This window comes from Sinohyriopsis cumingii, chromosome 11 (genome assembly GCF_028554795.1).
Source record: "Sinohyriopsis cumingii isolate HCF-2022 chromosome 11, ASM2855479v2, whole genome shotgun sequence".
NCBI lineage: Eukaryota > Metazoa > Mollusca > Bivalvia > Unionida > Unionidae > Sinohyriopsis > Sinohyriopsis cumingii.
In genome coordinates, this window is record NC_142971.1 from 5,202,501 (window position 1) to 5,220,228 (window position 17,728).

A 17,728-nucleotide genomic window follows, 5' to 3' on the forward strand; every position below is an offset into this window, starting at 1 on the left:
ATTTGTATTGTCCTCATGGCCTTTGAAATTTTCGTTGTTCTTTGCATGGGGCAACTTAATTTTCACATAAGCAAGTAAATATCCTAGTGCATTTTGGGGAAAAAATAAACTAATACTACCAAAGCAATATGTCTACCCCCCCCCCCAAACAGTTTGTACACACCCCCCACTTGCAATTTTAAAAATAAAACACATCAAGAATTAAAATATCCATAAACTTTAATTTATCATTTCTAACCCAACTGTCATCATGGGGGTCCCTAACAGTTACTTTTTTTTTCATATTTCAAAACAAGTACAAGTTTTCAGTGTAAACAATGAGCCTGCTCACTATCATTTTTGGTTCCTGGAAAAATCCATTTTCAGTGAAGAGATTTGTCATATATAAAAAGGAAGACCTGTGTCATCTGCATCCAATATCTGCAGTGTCTAGTTTTAATATTTTCCCCCCAAAAATTGAAAAAGATAAAACTGACAAGCAGTTTAACTCTTATGTGGATGGCTTCAAAGGGAAGTAACTCTCCAAGCTATAAAACCTTACAGAATTATTTGGAGCTTATCGATGATGAACTACATTATGTCGATTGTCTCAAAAACAGATTTGCCCAGACAAATATGGATGCCATGTTAGTAAGGACAATCCTGTTTGATTTGAAACTCAAACAACATAACATTATACATTGTTATGGAGCGCCTGGTGTCAGCTACCCCTGGTGTTGGTAGGGTTAGAAATTCTAAATTGTTGAATTACAAAGTTTTATGCAGTTTTTTAATATCATTGAGGCTTTCATTTTTTTCAAAAATTGGTATCAGGGTACACACTGCCAGTAGAATAAGCAAATTCACTATGATACCTAGTTGTAGCACTGTATATCTGAATAAAACAAAACTGTTATTCTACATGGTGTGTTATTTCAGATGAAATGAATATTATGATCTTGAAAGGACTTATTCTGACATTTACTTCACAAGTTTAAGCAGGGAAAATAAGAAATGTGAAATTCACTTTCCTATATACATCTAACCTTTCAAAAGAGGGATAACCTAAACTCTGTACAATGCATCCATGCATAATGACTAAAGCTTTTTGCCGGAGTTTAAAAAAAGGAAGTCCAGGCCAACATTTCTCCACCGACGGAGAATTCAGTATACACAAAACATTTTTTCTGTAAATGAGTCTAGCACAAGAAATGAAGCAGTGATTCTCTTCATAGAGAGAAACAAATACCACAAAGCAGCGTTTTTTGTAGCACCATGAACTACATGTAAAATTACTGGACACTGAAACTAGCCCCAAAATTTTTGACAAAGCTATCACCAAAACAGATACAAACATAACATTTTTTCACATGGCAGTTAGATAATAGGTCATTAAATTAATAATTTATTTCAATTTCCTGATGATGTAGATTACTATTACTCAGCAGATCCAAGTGACATTTCTGAACTCCTCTGAATAAATTTTTTACATTGTATATTTGAGTGAACATCTGTAGCATTAATCACCCGGAATACTTGACAGTGTCCCTGTTTCACAATTGAAAATAAATGAGAAAATATATAAATTCATATAGTAAACAAAAATTGTTTTAAAAATTAAAAACAAACAGCATATTGACCAAACTAAATTCAAGCCTGCTACAGGAAACACTACATTTCTATTTGGCTTTAATAAAGTCTTTCTCATGCCTGTAAGTAAAATTGGGAAATTTAACCTGAGGGGACAAGAGATACAATCCAGACAATCACAAGAAGATTCTTGTCAGCCATCAAATTCAATATTTTTCAGTTCAAGCATTGGAGAAAATGAAAGGTCTCATTACAGTATGCATACTGATGAAGTAAGTATGATGTTATAATCATCTAATTCAGAGAGATTTAACTAGCCCTGGGAAAAATCAGCAACAATTATATCTGGTGGGCAAGAAAATAAATTATCCATCACCTATTTAGCACTAATGCAAAGACTAACCAGTCTGCTTTGACAATATACGCAAGCCTTTCACACACAAATATCTGCCTAGAAATCTTTTTCTGAGTCTTGATATTTTCTTGATAACTGTATCAATATTTTTTAATATTTAAACACAAATAATCTGAGCAATGACACTTCATGGATCAAAAAAGTTAACTTATAATTGTGTAAAACAAGGACACTTTTCTTATAAAACAAACAAAACAGCTAAGCTGATACCAATCTCTTTTGCTGTGTCATCAAAATCTAACAATCATAAAGAAGTAACTGAACAAAATAGTAGATATACAAATATATATAATCCTTACAGTGCCATGGTGCAGTAATAGATCTATGTAAACTAGTATACATGCCCAACACAGCATTAATTCCAATGCTAACATGTACATGTACTTGTCACCAAAACATCATGGATGGAGTTCATGTGTCGCTTGAGAAATTTATGGTATGAACACCTGCAGAAACAAATGGGTTCTAAATGTCAGTTCTTTATGCTGGACTGGGAAGCTATAAAACATGCTAGAATCCATCATTTAAACCAAGATAAAAACTGTCTTTAAAAAGGAGGACTCAAATTTGACCATCAGAAACCCTTGTAAAAAAAAAAACTAAACAAAAAAAACATCATTTACTGCATCAAACAAAACCTGCCCCTTCATATCACCATGTGAAAAGTAAAACCTTGTTAGACATACTAAATACTGCCAAGATATAAGGGTCTATACTGATCATAGTTGGGCCCTGCTACAGGAAGAAGGCATATGTTCAAGCATTTTTTAACATCACAGTAATTTGAAATGACCTATATTTACATCATGGCACTACAACAATAGCAGTTCGGACTAAATATCTTCATGGAAGAGTTGAGTTGCTAAAACATCTCCTGTAACAATGGTCTGACAACCTGCATTCACCACCTTATTTTTGGTCAAGCCGATTCCTTTAGAAGCCTTCTCCCCCGTTTCTTTATGCTTACTATCTTCAGAAATTCCATTAACATCAACTTCTCCGAGTTTTTCTGATTTCTCATCATGTGGACTATCTCCAAGCACTGACCTGTTCATGTAGTACCTCTCTGCAACCATAGACAGGCTTGGGGCATCAGAATCATCACTAAGGTCAAAGTCATCAAAGTCCTGCAATGCTGACAGCTCCATCGTCCCAAAATTCCAGACAGGCACCACACCAGCACCACTAGGTGCAGCATCGGCAAATGAATATCGAAAACCACCAATATTAAGTGGTGACTGAGCAACTGTATTGTCATTCATCTCCGGAATCATTCTGCGAATTTCCTCATCGATGTTAATCTGAGGGAGTGGACTGCAAGGGCTCATTGGCTCTTTAAGAATACCATCAATGGGCAGTGAGAGCTTGGAGACCACTCTATCAATAAGTTCTTCTATAGATTCATGTTCTTTCCAAACACGTGTTGCTCTCCACCTTGCTCGGCTTCCCTTTGAAGCTGGAATTGCATCAAAGCAAACCATTTCACCAACAGTCAGTAACTTATTCAGATCATCAATGTGTTTTCCAAATATGGACCTGTCAATGAATACATGTTCATGTCGACCAAGGTCAATGATTCCCCACAACTTTGCCACATGGTAGATTCTTCCCTTTCTATTCGTGACTCCTGGTCTAGGGCTAGGAGGAGGCCTACTGCCTGTTATTATCACATTCAGTCGTGCATTTTTCACAACAGATACTGTTTCATCTTCACCTACTATGAAAAGATTTGAGTGAGATCTGACAAAGCATTCCAGCTCTGGTCTGCTCCAGCCAATGGTGTTTCGCAGACTTTCTGGGGCCTGGCTGAAGTGTCCTGTAAGGCTGTTCATCTTCATGTCTCCTTTTTTCTCAATGATACCTTTAATAAACATTACAGCTTTATATTCATTGGCTGTCATTGTTGAGGGGCCTGACTTTGAATTCTGCACTGGGGCAGGAGATTTAGGGAGGGTCAATTTTTGCTGATCTTGGGGTATTTCTATTGACTTTGGACGATGTTTTTGTTTTGGTGTCACTTGCTGATCTTGATTAATTCCCATTAGATTGATTTTTGGAGACATAGCCACTTCCTCAATGGGTTCTGCATTTGGATTTACAGCACTGTAATTGATATTGTCTTTCAAACAAACCATTTCACCATTAAGTTCAAATATCAATGGATGTCTTAGCAACCACCCTTCAAACTCATTTTGTGGTCCAACACATTCACGGATTTCAGCAGATGCCTGTGAGAGATGGCCAGCAAGACTCCTGATTGGCATCCACTTTTCTCCTTTTTTATTGAGTCTGGCTCGAAAATACTGAACAGCCTCTGTTTCTGTGGAAACATCTGGAAGACCTAAAGAGGAGAAAGAGGCTGGGCTGCCTTCTCGAAAGTTTTTCCCAAGGGAGGCAGTTCCATCATTTAAACTTACAAGGTTGCCACTGACAGAAAAGAGTGATGGATATTTTAACAAGAACTTCTTCAGTCCAGCTTCATTCCCACCTGCTGCCTGTCGCATATCTGGTGAAAAATTACGACCACCAAAACGCCCAGCAAGCTGACTGATGGTCAGCGGAACAGTACTGTTCATCAGAATTTCCAGGAAGTAAAGCATTGCTTTATGTCCAGGATCATCCGCCATTTTATAATCGAAAGTGTTAAACCTGAACTCAGAAGTTAATGTTCTTGTCTTCTATGTTCAAAACGAAATCTGAAAATAAAAGAAACCGATTAAAATCTTTCAGTCACATCTTACCTAGATGCAAATATTACATGCATCTTTCAGTCACATCTTACCTAGATGCAAATATTACATGCATCTTTCAGTCACATCTTACCTAGATGCAAATATTACATGCATCTTTCAAGCACATCTTACCTAGATGCAAATATTACATGCATCTTTCAAGCACATCTTACCTAGATGCAAATATTACATGCATCTTTCAAGCACATCTTACCTAGATGCAAATATTATATGCATCTTTCAAGCAAATCTTACCTAGATGCAAATATTACATGCATCTTTCAAGCACATCTTACCTAGATGCAAATATTACATGCATCTTTTAAGCACATTTTACCTAGATGCAAATATTACATGCATCTTTCAAAATCCAAACATTATTTCAGTTTACTTTTAAAGAGCAAGATTGGATGAACTGAACCATTATGTCATTCAGAAATTGGGACACATCAAAAGGACACTACATTTTTTCAGTCCTCATTCATTAGGAAAAAAATGTGAACCTGTATGAAGGGAACCATAGGTAAACACTTCAAGACAAGCAAACCACCCAATATATATATATATATATATATATATATATATATATATATATATATATATATATATATATATATATATATATATAAAGGTACTCTTAAGATAAATATTGCCAACTCTAATTATCTAATTAGAAACTGAAGGTCAAGAATAAAAATAAATAGTCACAGTCCAATGCTTTAATCACCTCCATCGTTTAGAATATTGTCCTACTCTGACTTGGAACATCAGAGCAGAGAGGGATATTCTATAGTAATTGAAGGTAAGTATAACATAATTAAAATAAGTTTTACTCCCAAAAGTATAATTTAATAGCAGTAATACTCTACCTACTGTTATTACTATTCTTACTTTTTCATCCACAAGGGATGCTGATGGACCCTGACAGCTGTCAGAGACAACTTTCTACTTCCAGTAGGATGCTATTGCATGTTTGAAGATTACCCCCTAATGACTTGCGGGGCGGATGCAATTGGATATGATACAGAAATGTGCTAGCTCTGGTGTATCACTGAACAAAGAATAAAGAATTGGTCATTACCAAAAGGCAGCTTTCACATCATCCAGATGGAATGATTCTTATGGAACTGGATCCCTCTAATTCATTTCTCAATGTTAATAATAATAAAAATATTTCTTCATTAGATTGGCATACCAAATACACATGCTTCATTCATTAGAGTCAGAAAATACTTTCCAACTTGAAAAAAACTGGTCTTTTGCAGCACCTCATGCTGCTAAACAGGGTACCCCCTGTTCTGCACTTAATAACATAGCCTCACATCAATATGCTATTTTGTCAGTAGGAACTCAACTACAGGATATCAAAATAAAAGTAAAATATTTTGCTATCAACTAAAGTACATAGATTGAACTTTAATGATAAAATAAGATCAGATTTATTAATGTTGGCATGATTTAAAACAATTCAAAATAAGCTTTAATCAGCTTTTTACTGACACTAATGTATTACAATTAATAGAAACAATTCACAAGTCAAAATATTAAGTCTCTACTTTTGATGCTCCACCAGTAGACTGGTTCTCTGTAAAAACATTATTGGTCTGATACCTTAAAAGCCCGAAATGCTGCAACAGTCTGAACCTCATGCATTTTGATTCTCATGAAAGATATATCTCAGTAAAAGGCTGATCAGTTCTTTTAATAACGAAACTACCAGGTAACTAACGTTAAGAGATGGTGACTGCCAAAGTACCTTTGGTACCTATGAGAGAGAGAAAGAGACATTTTGCATCCATTTCCTGTCTTTATTATTTTTCCAAATAGAAACATAAAGTTCTCATCAGACAAAATAGTCATTCTTGATCATCCACAAACACAGATGTAACTGAGACTAGGGATATGAACTGGTACGTGAGCTATCAGAAAGCCTGGCTGGTAAAGAAGATACTCAAATAGTTGCCACTGAAACTAAGGCAACCCTCTTCCACCAATGATGTACTTCCTGCAAGCTGATGCTAAATAAAGAAGGATCACCATCTCAAATATGATTTTCACAAGTAGCCTCACTCTGAGTTTCATATGGAATCTGAGTTAAAGACCAAAAAAAACACATGAAAGGTTCCACCTAAGGCAATAATGAGTGAGAGAATAATTTCTGGAACTCAAAGTATCTCACAAATATCAAGAGAAAAGGGTCCAGCCTATGGTGGAGCCCACTGAGAACTTATGAATATTAGAATGGGCAGCTGTAAAGCCCTTAATTGTGTAGACTGAGATATATTTTTCTTCAAAAATAAACAGAAGATCTGCAACTATGGTCAAAATGGGCATACTAGATCAAACTGCTTATCGCTGCACCAATTACAGAATAATCTACAATTGGTGCCATACATCTTGGAGGTTAACTACCTTCTAACCAGTGTTTATACAGTCTGAAACTCTGCTTGTGCTTGAAAACTGATCTTGGCTGATAAATCATTATATATGAGCCAGGCACAACAGTGGAACATCTGTGGTTTGTTTTGTGTATGTTTGAGGGTGTCCATATCATGGAACCATGAACATTACCACCACAAGAGGTCTATCATGCAGAGCAATTATCTCAAAGACATGACTGATGATGTCTAATATGGCTGCAGCGGTGGCCATCTTGAAAATATTGTTATTACATCTCCTGAACGGTCACATCAACGTGGGATTTTTACTAAACTTCTTATGATATCAAGTTGGTACCATAAAGACATTCGATATGCCTGCCACAGTGGCCATCATGAAACTTTGTTATCACTGTTTTTCCTGAATGAATGGTCAAATCAGCATGGTGTTGAACCAACTTCTAATATGACTGCCAAAATGACCATCATGAAAATCTTATTACTAGTTCTCTTTTCGACATTGTGCTTTCACCAAAATACTTATTACAAATGTCTACCTGGTACTAAATAGAAATGGTTCCACCTGATATCGAATATGGCCATGATGGCATCCATCCTGAAAATCTTTTTGTCATTGCTTTTTTTCTCTTCAGCCAACAGAGCATCAGTCTCTTTATCCCTGTACAAATGAAAATATCGCAACCAACAGTGCCATCAACAGCAAAAGTAGTTGACCAATTTCTAATTGGATGAGGCAAGTTTCACCTTTAACCTGGGATTAGTGCCAGGAAATGAGATAGTAAAGAAAAAATGTCAGATAATGTATTACTGTGACACACAAAGAAAAGAACACACTTAAGTTACACCAGAAAGGCACAATTTTTTTGGTAGTGACAGCAACTTTTTTAAGCTACATGTACTGTAGTATTGCCATTTATCCATCCCAAAATTGGTGAGCTGGTGACTTTCTTGTTCTGGAAAGTGCTTGATCCCTCTATAGATCAGCTTGTTGGCAAACTCCTGACACCAGGAAGTGCCTATGATTGGAGTAAGCAAATTCCTTATGCCTGGAAGTGCCACTGATCACTCCCAGAATCAGAGAGTCAGTGTCTTTCTTATCCTGAACCCTGAAATGATGCTGCTACCTGCTGAAAGCAGCCTGATGGTGTTTTCTGAGGATGTTCCTCTGATCAGAATTGGAAAGTGGCAACTCAATCATACTGGGAAGTACCATTAATCCCTCCAAGGAGTGGCCTGTCAACAACTTCCTTAAACCAGTTAGTATCTCTGATCCCTCCTTGGATCTACATGTTAGCACTGGGAAATACCATTGGTCTCTAGTATGAACAGGTCTCTAAATAGCATGGACAGGGTCCACTGGAAAAAAAGAGGAGGAAATGTTTTTTTCCTACAGAAACCACACTCTCCACTAGGTCCCACACTTCTTCATCTATGCAAAATGCATAGGAAGGGCATCCTTCCAAGTAAGCCGATGGGGTGAGTGTCCAATGAACCCTTTTGTTGGTAATATATGCCAGCTCTTTTTCACATGCCAAAAGGCTGAGAAAAATTAACAAAACCCAAAATTATTAAATACCAACCCTAAAAGTGGTACCAAAAATTGGAATAAATTTATGGAAGTTCCATTTAACTAGTGTGTGCACAAAATTCAACAAAAGTTTAAGAAATGACTGATGCTTTACTGGCTGAAAAGAATTTCCAGGAACTCAAGAATAGACCATTTCCTCCTTTTCACTGCAAACTATTGAAACTATCTTTGATATTCTTCAGGAATAACAACTTTCAAATTAGATGCTGTGCTGATGTCAACTTGGCACCATTTTCATTTAGCTCAAAAAGGCATCATATCATAATTAGTTTTCTTGTAGAAACCCCATGTTGATACGGCTTTCTGTTTTAGTGGAGCATTGACATTATTTTCAGGATGGATTCCAATCATAACCACATTTGATGTCAGACTGAAATCATTTCTATGTAGTACCAACTAGACAACGTAAGAAGTCTTTTGGTGAAAGCTCAATATGTACTCGTACAACAAGCCATCTAGCAGAAGCAGTGATAAAAAAAAATTTCAAGATGGTCATTATAGCTGTCATAGTAGAAGTCAGTTTGACATCATTTTCATTTTAAATCAACCAGACATGAAGCGTTCTTTCAGTGATGACTCCATGTCAATATGATCATTCAGTCAGAAATAAAGATAATAAATTTTCAAGGTGGGCATTGTGTCAAGCATACTGAATGTCTGAATAGCACCATTAGGACCAACCAGATATCTTCTGGTGAAAACTCCATGTCATACAACTTTCATTTCAGGCGAAGTACACTGACACTAGTGATAACAAAATCAGATCAATACCATTTCATTTAGGACCAACAATACATCACAAGTAGTTTTTTGGTCAAAATGGCAATATGACTTTTTATTAAGCAGGATTGGTGATAAAAACATTTTTAAGATGGAAATATTACACAAAAGATCTGCACCAGTTTAACCATGTTTTTTCAGTGAAACTGTCTTGATATGACTGTCCAATAAGAAAGATCAGAGAAAACAAGATTTTCAAGGTGGCCATTGTGACAGCCATATTGATGTCCAAGTGGCACCATTTCCTTTTAGGACTAACTGGGCCATGGGAATGTGTAAATGTCAAGTTTTATGACAATCCTCTGTACCGTTTAGGAGAAGTAATAACAAACTTGTGCTAATGGATGAATGGGCGACAGACAACAGACCATAACCTCTTCTGATCTATGACCTGTACAACTCATAAACACAAGGACTGGGGAGAAAAGCTCAACTGTAACACAAAACTAGGTATGAGTGAATCTGGCACAAGATACCAGAATTAGTTGTATCTTGAGTGCCTAGAGACATGTTATTACAGTGCAATGTCTAAGGAAAAGAATGACAATATTCCATATGACATAATTGACTGAGGCATCAGGCTGAACCTTTATTTTTGTTCTAGACCTCCAAATGTAAATTGTTCAGAAATTTTCATCACAACGTGGGGACCTGCATCAGGAAAAGAGATAGCAAACTAATAATGGCATGTAATGTACTCCAAAAGGGTTCAAAAATGTGAGAAAAGAAACTGCTGCAATTACCTATTAAGATATCTGTGTATCAATAAAAGTATGTCTCCAAATTTTATTTCTCTACTAAACGGTTTTTACCTATAATACATTGCGCTAACAAGATTTTTGTCCAAATAATGTGGGTTTTAAAAAAAAATGATGAAACATCTGTAATGGTCGAAAATCTATATGACCAACTACATATGACAGCAAACAAGACTATACAATTGTATTTGTATACCTAAAGTAGTTGTTGCTTAATTGTGACAACTAGGTTTTTATCAAAAAGTCTAACTTCTTTCCAACATACAAAAATAATGGAAACATTCCTGTAATATCCTGTGAATCTAATTTAACATCCACCATATTTATTTTAGGCAAAGCAGGATCCAGTAAGTCAGAGCAACTGGAATATAATACACTTAAAAAATCTCTTCGGATAACATGTCATGCAATAGACAATTAGATAAACCTAAACTTTTCACAGATATCATAAACAAAGGTTCAATAAAGCATTCAGTTAGAGACACTTAAACAGGTATGTTGCTAACAAAACAAAATTCCTTGATGGTCAAGATACACGTGTGCTTGTACATGTATGAAAATAATGCAAATTCTTGCAAGATTTCAGCAAAATATTACAAACATATTATGATTTCAAAGTTAACTGAATGTAAAGGAAACCAAACATGTTCTATGGCACCAGTCAAATCTTTATCAGCATCAATCTTTTACTACATATAAATTGCTATATATATATATATATGCGAATCAAATAATCTATAGGAAAGGATATGTCTTCACAAACCAATTAAAGGAAAACAAAAGCATTATCATGGATGAATATTTGCCAGAGTTTTGTAAAAGTGAGGGATGGGCTTAGGGGAGAATGCATATTCCTCTCTTCCCATCACTGCCCCCAAAACTAAACTCTGAACCTAAGATAAATGTGGACCACAAACTGAAAAACTGATTCAAAGTAATGGATGGGGCACTGTTACCCATTTCTTTCAATTAGATAAAATTTGGTATTCATGCTGCCTCTCTAAATGTGTTCAAATCCAATTTACCCCAATGAAAATAGATGTAGGCTCACTCATTAGTTGTCTAGTACAACAAAGTTTTCAAGTTCAAGTTTACACCTTTGCATGATTCTTTTTGCCAGGGAAAAATTAAACACACAATTTATTAAACAGATTTCATTAGTGTTTTGAAGATAATGTACCAAACAGCAAATAACAATATGAAAGACATGTTTGGCCTTACAAAAGATAATTTTGGGTAAGTAAAAAAGTTATGACCAAAGTGAAGAGGAATGAAATGTCTAGCTGAACAGGGCAATACAAAATCTATAAAAGAGAACAACACTATATGAACATTATTCTCAGATTTGCTACCAAAAATATTGAACCAAACAAGAGCCTAGTACAGTGGCATACTAAGCTAAATGGCTCCTAGGGCAACGATGATGGCCTAATGGGGTTTTGGTGCCCCAAAACCTCTGGCACCCACAGCAACTGCCCCATCCCCCCTCCCTTGTTAGTATGCCACTGGACTAGTTTTCTGTTTACGTTCAGCTTAGATAACAAGAATGGAAAAATCCCTGGACCGAAGCTATATATTTAGGGCAAATAACATTATTTTTTACTTACCCTGGAATGTAATAACAATAATGTAAAACAAATGCAAACAAATCTCAAATCTGGTCTCATGTGTAACTTTCTGATCTTTCCAGCTGAAAAAGATTTGCCTTGATAATTAAGAGTGCATAAATGTTCAGGAAATCACTGGTCAGAGATACTATAATATTATCTCATATAACCTGAAGATGCAATACTTAACACAGTTAATTACAATATTTACACATAAATATATTAAAACCTGAATCGTGTTTGTGAGTTTAACACTATTTTCCTGTCCTTGATCGGCTAACATGGTGTATACAATATTTGATAGAGGAAGAATCTGGCACAACCCTGAGAAGAACCACTGGCTCATGGGAAGTTAGACGCAAGCTTGAACCTCACATACCAACATCAGCTGAACCAAGACTCAAATCTACACTGACAGAGCTGAGATGTCAGTGATCTGTAAAAGGCGAGCGCCATATGCTAATTAGCCACTTGGGGCCCCTAAAAGTGTGAATGAATTTCTGACAGTTTGGTAAAATATAGTGCATTTATACATGTAAAAAGGTTTTGATAAAGTACATCTGAGAACAGGATCTCTTCTACTCACAGAACAAACATATACCATGCTTACAAAAGATAACATTGTTCATTGCTTTACTTATAAATAACAACTCTACCAGCACTTCTTAAAAATTAAATGAACTTTTAGAGTTGCTCAAAATGAAGGCTGCTTGCTTCATCATTAACATGTTCACCCCACTGAACCCAAAAATTAACAACCAGGCAGAAAACAGCTGATCTGAAATGTTGGAAGCCTTATGTACTTGGTATCCCACCCCACATGGCCTACTTTATTTACCCATTTATATGCACACCCAACTGGATGAAACATAGTTCTACATGTCATCACATAATGTACAGATCAGGTTCTACACTACTGTATCTGCTTGGAAAAACAAGAGGAACAAACACTCCTGATATGCCAGTGCAATATGGATCTACAAATCTGGGTTTATACTGTTCAGTTACGCACTCATTAGTGGTATTATGCATGAGCTATAACATTGTACAGTATCAATTTAATTATCTAATGGTTTCCCATGCTCTTAAACTCATTACAGCAAGAAATTTCATCCACTATTTGGAGCATAAGGAATACCTTGGAGTATTCTTCACAACTTGTTTCCCCAAGCTAATAATTAATATTTTTGTGCATCCTGTATCCAAATAAGTTTTCAAGATCATAACTATATCTTGGCACAGAATAAATGTACTACAAAATGTGTAGTTAAGATGCACATTTTCGCTTTCTTCTGTTACCTATTTCCCACCCTTTATTCTCCATCCACCCATCCAGCCAATCTAAGACAGGTGAAAATGGTGTAATCAATTTACAAATAAGATAATCCTAACCCTAATTTACAAATAAAAACACACATGAATTTCAAAAGGTCAGATGTTTCTATCAATATGCAATGTAGGAAGACTTGCATAGAAAAAAATCTGACATGCATCAAAATACATCACAGACAGAAAGATATAAATTCAGTGCTACCAGAAATGTGTCCATAGAACCTGCATGCCCTCCCACAACCAGCTTAGCAGAAAAAGTACTGATAGTTTATTTTTTATTTACCTCAAAGCACAACCTACGTGTGGCAGATAGGTCAGCCAAGCTAGGGTAACAGCATAATCATCATTTAAATTATAGACGTCTTCACCCATATGGGCATGTACGTCTGGTTAATGTCCATAAGTGGACTATTTAATTGATCCCGAGGGAAGGAATTAGAACCTCACCCCCACCCCCCCAGCATTACTGTGCATAAACGGCACTATTTAATTGAGCCGTCAGGTCTTGGGTCAATATGACTGAGTTCATGGATCCTAGCGACCTGAATGTAAGGCTATACTCAAGTGGGGATAGACCCAGCACACACGAGTTAAAGGTAGCAATTCCATCTGCATTAGCTGCGCTAGGTGTCAACCAAGCAGTATGTGACGCCAGTAGTGATTGGTCGCCACTATGATGTCACATTGGGACACCTAGGTTTTTATGCCAATGGGGTGGGGTGGGGTGGTGGGGGGTAATTGATTGTTCATGAAGAGAGGAAAAAGTGCCTCTCCCTTCATGTATTTAATATGTGCTATGCACATTTATTAATTTAATGTCTGGCAGTGGTGAGGAAGGTTTGGTCAGGGAAGAGCTTGCTCACTAGAAGGCACCTTGGTTTATCCAGGGTATACATTTTCTGACTCCCTTGCCTAAAGGTTAATGGATTGTCGTCTTGACGGATTTTTGGAGATATATTCTGTGCCGGTTTTTTTTTAAAGATAGTACTGCACCAGTGACCACTTAGTGATAGTCTGTAGGGTTATTTAAACTTTATCTATTGAGTCTGATTTGGGTGGGGTGGTTCTTGGTTTGGGTTCACCCTTTTTTGTATGGTTATTTAAACTTTCCTGGGCTTAATGGTGCACCATTTTCTGCAGCTGGGCCTGATGGTCCTTGGGGTTTGGATCACCTCATATATTCTTAAGTTTAGGGTCCTAACTAGTTTCGCTAGGTATTTGGTTGCTGGACCATCTTATAGGTATTAATTTTGGGATTATAGTAAGTTTTCCTATCTTGATAGACTTTGCCGCCTTATGCAGTGGGGCCTGGTGGTCTTTGGCTTTTTAGACCACCTTATATATTCTAGTTTTGGGGGTTTTATCTATGTGTTCTAATTGTTTTTAGTGCCTCGAGGAGAGGATGCGCCTTAGTGCAATTGAGTTTGTTGTACTACATATAATATGCGGTCACCTTGTGGTAGGAAAAGATGTTAGTGTCCTTAATTTCATGTAGGAATGTGGTGCCCTAAACAAATAATTTTTTTTTTTAAAATACAAGAAAAGATTTATTTTGCTTAAAATTTAGATTAAGGGTTACTGCAGTTTATTTGTTTCTATATGTGTGGGTTTAGGGTTTAGCTAAGTACTTGTTAATCTATCTTTATGTTTGATTAATTTTCCTCGTGTTTTGGATGAAGCTATTAGTATGTTGTTATTTTATTTACATACTAAGTCTATTTGATTTAGATATCTTTGCCAAATACTCAGGTTGCTAAGACATGTGAAAGACATATGATCTTATTTATTCCCTAATTTTAATTCTTATTTATTCCCTAATTTTAAGTTTATTAGCCTGTCTACTAGTTATGATAATTGTTCCTTCTTGTTTTATTTATGTGATGTTATTTTATTTTCAGGCTAAATCTATTTTGATAAGACAGATATCTTTGCAGAATACTCTGGTCGCTAAGACTTGTCAAAGACATATGTTCTTATTTATTTAATAATTTTAAGTTTGTTAGCCTGTCTTACTAGTTTGGGTAGGTTTGGACCTATTTTGTTTTGATTATTATCCTAGCTTGTGGATAGAGTTATTTATGTGAAGTTATTTTCAGAATAAATCTTTTTTGATAAGACAGTGTGACATATCTTTGCTGATTACTCGGGTCGCTAAGACATGTCAAAGACATCTGGTCTTGTTGTTCCTTACATTTAGTTTGTTAGCCTGTCCCCTAGTTGTAATTAATTGAATGGTATTTATTTCTTGTTTAGCGGGTCATACACTTTTGTTTAAATCGCCCCTTTTTTCCCAATGTCGGTGAGGAAGTTTATAATATTTTTGTAAGTAATGTCCTTATTTAAGATTTGTTCTTTGAGGAAATCTGGATAGGTCGGTGGGGACCCTATTTCAAGTTGTTTAGTCGTAAACCTAGTTCTTTGGGTTCCATACTTAAGGCAGGTGTTAAAAACATGTTCTAAATCTTCTTGGAGTGCTAGGGTAACTCTGTATGCTAGGTCCCTTTTACATTCATGATGAGGAATGATAAATGTTTTAGAGCTTAAAAGAACATATGGAAAATGAGTTCCATCAAAACACAAAGCCTAAGGCACAAGTATACAAGGACACTTACAGTGCAATCTATAACTTTTGATAGTTAATTTTCCATATAAAATAATGAAACAATATGACCATGCCAAATTTCAAACCACTGTACTCCCTGGTACAACTCGATAAATTCAATTTTCTGAATAACAGTTAGAGTTTGCTTTTGGCTTCTAGCAATTAATTAGGTGCCAAAGCCATTGCTGTGAGCAATTAACAGCTATATATGCTCCATTTGCTAATGTCTACTTCAAAGGAGTCATTTGCCGTTAATTTGGCAAATGGTGCAAGCTACAAACTGTATTGCATCTGTACATTGTTGCGGTTGCAAATCAACAGAGAAGAAAAATATAATATCAGTCTTTCACTGCCTATATATTATGCTCATTGTAGTACACTGTAGTTGGGTATTTTAAGTGGGTTTTTCCCCAGAGTGCAATTACTTGAGAAAAGCAGTCTTGTTGCTGTAACAGATCCCAAATGAACTGCAAATTCAAATGGTGTCCATCCAATGAGATGATGGCAGACTCACAGTTTCACCTCTTTAATGAGTGCAAGATACAAAAGAGGTTGGAGGACCCCACAGCCCACACTGATTCAATGAGATAATCGGAATGAGGGGACACTGATCCACCTAGCCTAGTCTGAGCCCACTGGTCAGACTCCTTATGTTCATAATGAGGCGGTAGAGGGTGCAGAGGGAGAACTCAGTCCAAACCGTTAACCTATACCGTGAGGCCATAATGTTAAGATCAGAGGATACAGGATCATCAACTGATGCATCACTATTTAAGGTGTGGTGCTGATCCACTAACGATATGGTGCTGATACTTATCAGTGGGAGTGTGCAACACACTACCTCTGACAGGGTGGTGGCAGTGTATCTCCTTGAAGGGAGACAACTAGACACTATGAGAAGAACGGTGCATCTCTTCCTCTAAGGGAGGCAGTGACATGCTACAGGATAAGCAGTGCATCACCACCTCCATGAGAGGCAGTGACAAGCTGCTATATGGTTGCTGTATCTCCTTAACAAGTTGAATCAAATCTCTAGTATGGATACCATATATGATGTGGTTCCTGCAGAGTCAATCTAGACGGAACAACATGTAGTATCTAGTGAGCAAGCTGTCATTATTCCTTGCATACAATGACTTATCAGTAGCAAGATATAAAATGATTTAGTAAGTGTATCTGATCACTATGGGTGTGCACTAAGTAACCCCAAGTCCCTGAAGGAACCAACACCTGAGAGAAAAGGTTGCCACATAAAGATAATGTAATACCATTAGAGATAAACTATTGAGGCCAGGCTGTAACTGCAATCAAAAAACACAAGCTATTGTTGTTAATAAATTGGAGGTGCATCACCAAATTTGGGGTGCAAATTTACAGCTGGGGAAAATTTAGCAAACCATGTCAAAACAGTCTCTACAACTAATATTTATTTAAAAAGAAAAAGGATACTGTATAAATTCTAACTCAAAATTCAACTAAATAAAACATCATACAGCACAGAAGACTGATCTGTGCTTAGCAGATACAAGAGACTAATGCATCAGTCTTTGAAATCATTCTCCACAGGCCATCTGAACCACCTCATTCTCTCTTAAGTATGTGCGATTTATTATTATTATTCCACAGTGTTGATTTGTTGTTGTAATATTCATCTTCTTATTCATGTCTAGCTAAAATTATCAGAATTATGATTATTTTTACGACAGCTTTATTTCAAATAAAATACTTAAATATAGACTATCTACAAGTCTATATGGTCATACAAATTTTACTGTCAGCTGTATTTTTCTTGGGTCCCAAGGATAGGCATTTTCTCTGTTATGCACTTCTTGAAGACATCCATGTATATCTTTTGTGACTTGTTTTGCATAGTAATAATGCGATCATCTGAATTTTGGTGTCTTAGCATGCATACCATTGGTAGTTAGTAGTATCTTGAATAAAAG

At 36.2% G+C, this 17,728-nt stretch overlaps 1 protein-coding gene across 1 annotated transcript in view; it reads right to left on the reverse strand.

Moving 5' to 3' along the window:
- Nucleotides 1-17,728, reverse strand: part of LOC149787553 (uncharacterized) — a 40,488-nt gene that overhangs the window by 1,860 nt on the left and 20,900 nt on the right. The window contains exon 2 of the mRNA XM_089973698.1: nucleotides 1-4,680. This exon is cut by the window's left edge and continues 1,860 nt beyond it. Within this exon, the coding sequence (XP_089829824.1) occupies nucleotides 2,818-4,611 (1,794 nt within the window). The 5' untranslated portion in view covers nucleotides 4,612-4,680 and the 3' untranslated portion in view covers nucleotides 1-2,817. The remainder of the gene's footprint in view (nucleotides 4,681-17,728) is intronic.